This window comes from Bolinopsis microptera, chromosome 10 (genome assembly GCF_026151205.1).
Source record: "Bolinopsis microptera isolate Bmic1 chromosome 10, MBARI_Bmic_1.0, whole genome shotgun sequence".
Taxonomy (NCBI): Eukaryota; Metazoa; Ctenophora; class Tentaculata; order Lobata; family Bolinopsidae; genus Bolinopsis; species Bolinopsis microptera.
The window spans coordinates 17333891-17340473 of record NC_087081.1 but is presented as its reverse complement, the minus strand read 5'-3'; the positions used below and the strand labels follow the sequence as shown (position 1 = coordinate 17340473).

The window sequence follows — 6583 nt, the reverse complement described above, 5'->3', positions numbered from 1 at the left end:
TTCGGTTTTACAATGGAAAAGTCCCACGTTTTTTCCTTCAATTCCAGTCCGGCTCACGTACACTTTCAGTTTCACTTCAGTTTCACTTTAAATTTCAAAAAAGTTAAACTAAAATTACCACTGTTTCAGGAAAAGGGGGTTTGGTCGCGGGGCAGAGAACCACATAGGTTTCACAATTGGGAAACTATCATACTACGTGCGGGATATAGACGGCGCATACGACGCATATCAAAGTCTTCTAACCTACAATAATGATTGTGTGCATGTAATGCACTCTCAGATACTCTTCCAGAAGGTGCACAGTCTAGCATTACCAATACACGACACAGTCTAGCATTACCAATACACAACACAGTCTAGCATTACCAATACACAACACAGTCTAGCATTACCAATACACAACACAGTCTAGCATTACCAATACACAACACAGTCTAGCATTACCAATACACAACACAGTCTAGCATTACCAATACACAACACAGTCTAGCATTACCAATACACAACACAGTCTAGCATTACCAATACACAACACAGTCTAGCATTACCAATACACAACACAGTCTAGCATTACCAATACACAACACAGTCTAGCATTACCAATACACAACACAGTCTAGCATTACCAATACACAACACAGTCTAGCATTACCAATACACAACACAGTCTAGCATTACCAATACACAACACAGTCTAGCATTACCAATACACAACAAAGTCTAGCATTACCAATACACAACACAGTCTAGCATTACCAATACACAATATATTCGTGTCATTCGAGCACATTGTGTTCATTGTTATTAACTATCTTATGCCTTCAACCAATTGCTGTGATATGAAGATATAATTGTCTGCCAGAAAATTCGGCTGTCAAAATTATCACTAAATAGTAGTCAGAGAAAATAAAACAATTAAATAAAGCACTGATTTCAGGGTATACAGGACTTCGTATCAGTGGTTCAGATCTACCTGCAGTCCCAGCCCCCCAGCACCACTGTGGAACTACCTATAACCATAGTGGATCATAACATCCACTTGTCCTTGTTCGGGGAGAAGATGTCGGGGATGGTGAAGGAGACCCTGGTATGTTAGATATGTTTCACTTTCACTTTCACTTTTAGTTGCTAACTAAGTTGTTGAGATGGTGAAGGAGACCCCTGGTATGTTCGATATGTTTCACTTTCACTTTCATTTTAGTTGCTAACTAAGTTGTCGGGATGGTGAAGGAGACCCCTGGTATGTTCGATATGTTTCACTTTCACTTTCACTTTGAGTTGTTAACTAAGTTGTCGGGATGGTGAAGGAGGCCCCTGGTATGGTCGATATGTTTCACTTTCACTTTTAGTTGCCAACTAAGTTGTTGAGATGGTGAAGGAGACCCCTGGTATGTTAGATATGATTCACTCTCACTTTCACTTTGAGTTGTTAACTAAGTTGTCGGGATGGTGAAGGAGACCCTGGTATGTTCGATATGTTTCACTTTCACTTTCATTTTTAGTTGCTAACTAAGTTGTCGGGATGGTGAAGGAGACCCCTGGTATGTTTGATATGTTTAAAGTTTGCTAACTCGATTGCTGGTGAACGTGTGATATTTTAAAACATAGTTTAACATGGTTATAAATAGTTTTTAATAAAAAACTTGCCATGTTGGTACGGATTCCATCTAAAGATATCCTTCACTTTATCTTGTGTTTAAACATGCCGGGATACCACCAAATAGTCCGTGAATTATAATATGGAAGCCATAACTAATATCACACAATAGATTATGTGTATTTGCAATCTAGTAAGGCAATCACATCTTGAAAACTAAAATATGGCTGATAAATAATAACGTACTCCAGATTTTGACAAAGCTAAGAGACAGGGAGATTTTAGAGCTTTGAAGACTTTTTTGCCCCCGGCCTCATGAGTGAGGGGCGGATATGTTTCACTTTCACTTTCAGATTTTGACAAAGCTAAGAGACAGGGAGAGTTAGAGCTTGAAGACGTTGCTCACGGTCTCATGAGTGAGGGGCGGATATGTTTCACTTTCACTTTCAGATTTTGACAAAGCTAAGAGACAGGGAGAGTTAGAGCTTGAAGACGTTGCTCACGGTCTCATGAGTGAGGGGCGGATATGTTTCACTTTCACTTTCACTTTCAGATTTTGACAAAGCTAAGAGACAGGGAGAGTTAGAGCTTGAAGACGTTGCTCACGGTCTCATGAGTGAGGGGCGGGTTTCCTTTTTTAAACCTAGCCAGACAGTATTTAGTGGGGATACCCTCAACACCTTCAGACCTATTTGTGCTATTAACGGTAATTAGTAATACTACTCCGTATTATTTATATTATTATTAGTAATACTACTGCGTATTATTTATATTATTATTAGTTTTTAAATTAAGGTAATACTACTGCGTATTATTTATATTATTACTAGTTTTAAGTTAAGGCTTACAATTAATATTCTAAATAGAGATAAGTAATGTTGCCCTTGCAGAGACGGTGACAGTGCTGATTCCAGTGAAGAACCCTCTCCAAGTACCCCTCACCTTATCTAACATATCTTTACTCTGTCTGCACTCCCCAAGGGACCCCAATCATCCTATCAAACTAAGTTAGTTCTATCTTATTAATTAATTAACTAACTAATTAATTTATCAACTAATAATTAATTAACTAATAATTAATTAACTAATAATTAGTGAACTTATTAATTAACTTCTTAACCAACTAATTATAATCAACTAATTAATTAATTAGTTGACTGATTAATTGACTAATTAAGTAACTAATTAACTGAATCCCCAGTTAAAGCACCTTCAAGAGGCTCCTCACCTGACATGTCCTACAAAAGCAAACTAAAGACTGCTTCTAAAGATCAGGTTATTACATGATTGTGTTATATACTTATGTATTATATTCATTAACATTGTGTTATATACATATTATATACATTTTACATTGTATTATATACATATTAATTATTATATACATTATACATTGTGTTATATGCTCATTATATACATTATACAGTGTGTTATATACATATTAATTATTATATACAGTATACATTGTGTTATATACATATTAATTATTATATACATTTTACATTGTATTATATACATATTAATTATTATATACATTATACATTGTGTTATATGCTCATTATATACATTATACAGTGTGTTATATACATATTAATTATTATATACAGTATACATTGTGTTATATACATATATTATATACACCCTAAAATACATACGTTTCGAATTGTAAGCGAAAAACTGATGTTTGTCTCTGCGATTGAGCGAAAATACAGCTGGCCATTTAAATTCATGGGCTGCTTCATTCACGGAGATACCATTTTCATCACTGATAGTATATTCAGTTATCAACTGATCAACATCACTGATAGTATATTCAGTTATCAACATCACTGATACAAGGTCTGATATTATCATATTCGACCTGTATTTTGGCAGGCTTGTAGAACCTTGTTTTAACGTTTTGATGACCTCTTTCTATCTGGCTCTGTGACACACACTGAAAAGCTTCCAGGCCCGGGCCGCGTTATCGTGACGTCATGACACGTGGTGTGACGTCATGACACGTGGTGTGACGTCATGACACGTGGTGCCAAAGCTTCCTTTTCTCTGCGAATAAGAAGAGAAGGGGGTAACCCAGGCCCGGGCCGCGTTATCGTGACGTCATGACACGTGGTGTGACGTCATGACACGTGGTGCCAGAACAGCTTCCTCCTCTCTGCGAATAAGAAGAGAAGGGGGTAACCCAGGCCCGGGCCGCGTTATCGTGACGTCATGACACGTGGTGTGACGTCATTACACGTGGTGTGACGACATGGACACGTGGTGCCAAAGCTTCCTCCTCTCTGCGAATAAGAAGAGAAGGGGGTAACCCAGGCTCGGGCCGCGTTATCGTGACGTCATGACACGTGGTGTGACGTCATGACACGTGGTGTGACGTCATGATACGTGGTGTGACGTCATGACACGTGGTGCCAAAGCTTCCTCCTCTCTGCGAATAAGAAGAGAAGGGGGGTAACCCAGGCCCGGGCCGCTACCCCGACACTGTAAAACAGCACTCCGTACATCTTAATACGGCCCAGGTCAGGAGGGAAGGAAGTGAAGATGAAGCTGGTGCCCCACACTGTCTGTGAGTACTCTAGAATAGCAGATAATATCTGGGGGAGAGATAGTGGAAGGAGTAAGTGAGACACATGACTAGTGCAGTGCGGCGTGAGGTGTCAGGTTGGGAGGGTTGCTGTGAGGAGGAGGAGGAACTAGTGTTGAGGGAGTCCTGGAAAGGGTTGTAGAGTAAGTCTCTGTCTCGCCCTTCGTGGGATAACGGCCTGAGACATTATTGTTCTAGTGGACCAAAATTAACGCAACATTATTGTAAGTCAGATTAATCTTAACCACCTTACCAAAATATAATCGTCTGTAACAAATGTGTTCACTACACTACAAAGTGTTAACTACAAATGGTTCACTAAAAACTACAAAGGGCTTCACAGCGTTTTAAAAAAAGTTTTACAGAATAAAGAAAATAACGTGGCAGCCACGGTTGTTTTTGAGAAGATAATTTTTTTAAAGGCGGGGAGAAGGGGGGCGGGAAAAAGGAACTCTATAATTTCAAACCCACCAGATTAACCTACCCGTGCGGGTCTCCCTAGTGTGCAATTAATTAATTAATTAATTTTAAATTTAAAATTTTTTAATTAAAATATTTTAATTAATTAAATATTAACAAAAATTTTAAAAAATAAGATCCATAAGCTTTTACTAATCGAAAATTAAGCCATTTTAAGGCTTAACAAATTTTAGAAGTGTAAAGTTTTTTTAAAAATTCTCCCCCCCAAAAAAAATAAACCCAATAATTGAATAAATTTGAATGTTTTTGTTGTAAAAAAACCCCTGTTGCCGGGGATGTTGCCCCCCCCCAGATTCTCCTGATTCCTTACTTGTAAAGTCCCCCCCCCAGGGAAAGTCCGGGCACCTGGGGTACACAATTTTAAGCATTAAAAAGGGGGACCAGTAGGGAGGTTGACGTCACACCCCTCACTGACGTCCAACCCCCCTGCACCTCCTCAGGAGGGTATAGTGGGGGCCCGGGGGGCACCTGGGTACACTAATTAATAGTCCATTTAAATTTTGACGTCACGTGGGGTGTGACGTCCCCACCCCTCACTGCGTCCACCCCCTGCCCCTCCTCAGGGGGGGTAAGGGCCGGGTCACCCCGGGAAAAAACTAATTAAAAAAGTCTTTAATTTTATGTGTGAAAAGGAAACAAGAAGATTAACTCACTGTTGGCGGCTATTATTTCCAACTCTACTAGGGTCGCAAAAAATTTAAAACAGTCGAAATTCGGGCTAGAATTTTGGTACGAAATTTGAAAGGATATTTTAAAATTATTATTTATTAACATTTTGTTAACAGTATTTGTTAATATAATTTGTTTAGTAAAAAAACTGAGTCCCCCCGTTGAAAAATTTTAAACCGATCAAATGTTCTAAATAGTATGGATTTTTATTAACGGCTATTTTGTTTCAAAAAGGGGGTTGGAAAAATTGGGAACCAAAGTAACACCAAACGTTTAACCCCGGCTGCACTATTCGTAATTAAGGAAAATCTTCCTAAATTTATTTCTTCAATTAAAAAATCACATTTTCATAAAAAAACCCCGTCCAACAACAAGACCGAATATTGGAAAGGGACCCCCAAGGCGCCCAACCCGCGCCCCCCCCCCCCCCCCCCCCCTAAATTTTGTTTTGAGTAGAAAGTATAAGGAAAAAACCCGCGCCCCCCCCCCCCCCCCCCCCCCCTCTAACAAGTATGTTAATTTTTTGAAATAGCAAAACCAGTAAAGCCCCACAACCCGCCTGGCCCCCCCCCCCCCCCCCCCCCCCGCCTTTTTTGGGGGCGCCCCCCGATAGCCCCCCCCCCCCCCCCCCCCCCCCCCCCCCCTAAAAAAATACCTGTAATATTGAGTAGCACACCATATAGCGAAAAAAACCCCCTCCCCCCCCCCCCCCCCCCCCCCCCCGTATTTGGGATTGCCCCCCCGCCCCCCCCCCCCCCCCCCCCTCTAACAAGTCCGTATTTGAGTTTGCACACCAGTAAAAAAGACCACAACCCGCTGCCCCCCCCCCCCCCCCCCCCCCCTAAAAAAGTACTTTTAAAAAACACACCAGATAGCGACCACAACCCGCTGCCCCCCCCCCCCCCGGGGGGGCCCCAAAACGACCCCCCTCCCCCCCCCGGGGGGCCCCCCCCCCCCCGCCGATTTTAGTGCCCCGGTGCCCCCCCCCCCTCCCCCCCCCCCCCCCCCCCTAAAAAAAGTACCTGAAATTGAGAGCACACCATATAGCGACCACAACCCCGTGCCCCCCCCCCCCCCCCCAAAAAAAGTACCTGTAATTTGAGTAGCCCCCACCAGTAAAAAGCAAACCCCAACCCCCCCCCCCCCCCCCCCCCCCCCCCCCCCCCTAACAAGACTTGAATATTTAGTAGCACACCGTAACACCCCCAAAACCCCCTCCCCCCCCCCCCCCCCCCCCCCCCCCAACCCAATAC

The 6583-nt window shown here is 42.0% G+C and overlaps 3 protein-coding genes across 4 annotated transcripts in view; all 3 read left to right on the top strand.

Annotated features, from left to right (window-relative positions):
• The window catches only part of LOC134822399 (cyclin-dependent kinase-like 4), a 152159-nt gene that overhangs the window by 22258 nt on the left and 123318 nt on the right, over positions 1–6583 (top strand). The window lies entirely within an intron of this gene.
• LOC134822186 (trafficking protein particle complex subunit 8-like) lies at positions 156–2157 on the top strand (the record flags this gene model as incomplete). Its single annotated transcript, XM_063833099.1, is given in 3 exon segments — positions 156–295; positions 938–1091; positions 2048–2157. Coding segments are annotated over 3 exon segments (404 nt in total), but the record flags the coding sequence as incomplete, so codon positions are not given.
• The window catches only part of LOC134822104 (uncharacterized), a 40464-nt gene continuing 35983 nt past the window's right edge, over positions 2103–6583 (top strand). Inside the window, exons 1-3 of the mRNA XM_063832999.1 lie at positions 2103–2303; positions 2488–2604; positions 2799–2872. Of these exons, the coding sequence (XP_063689069.1) occupies positions 2210–2303; positions 2488–2604; positions 2799–2872 (285 nt within the window). The 5' untranslated portion in view covers positions 2103–2209. The remainder of the gene's footprint in view (positions 2304–2487; positions 2605–2798; positions 2873–6583) is intronic.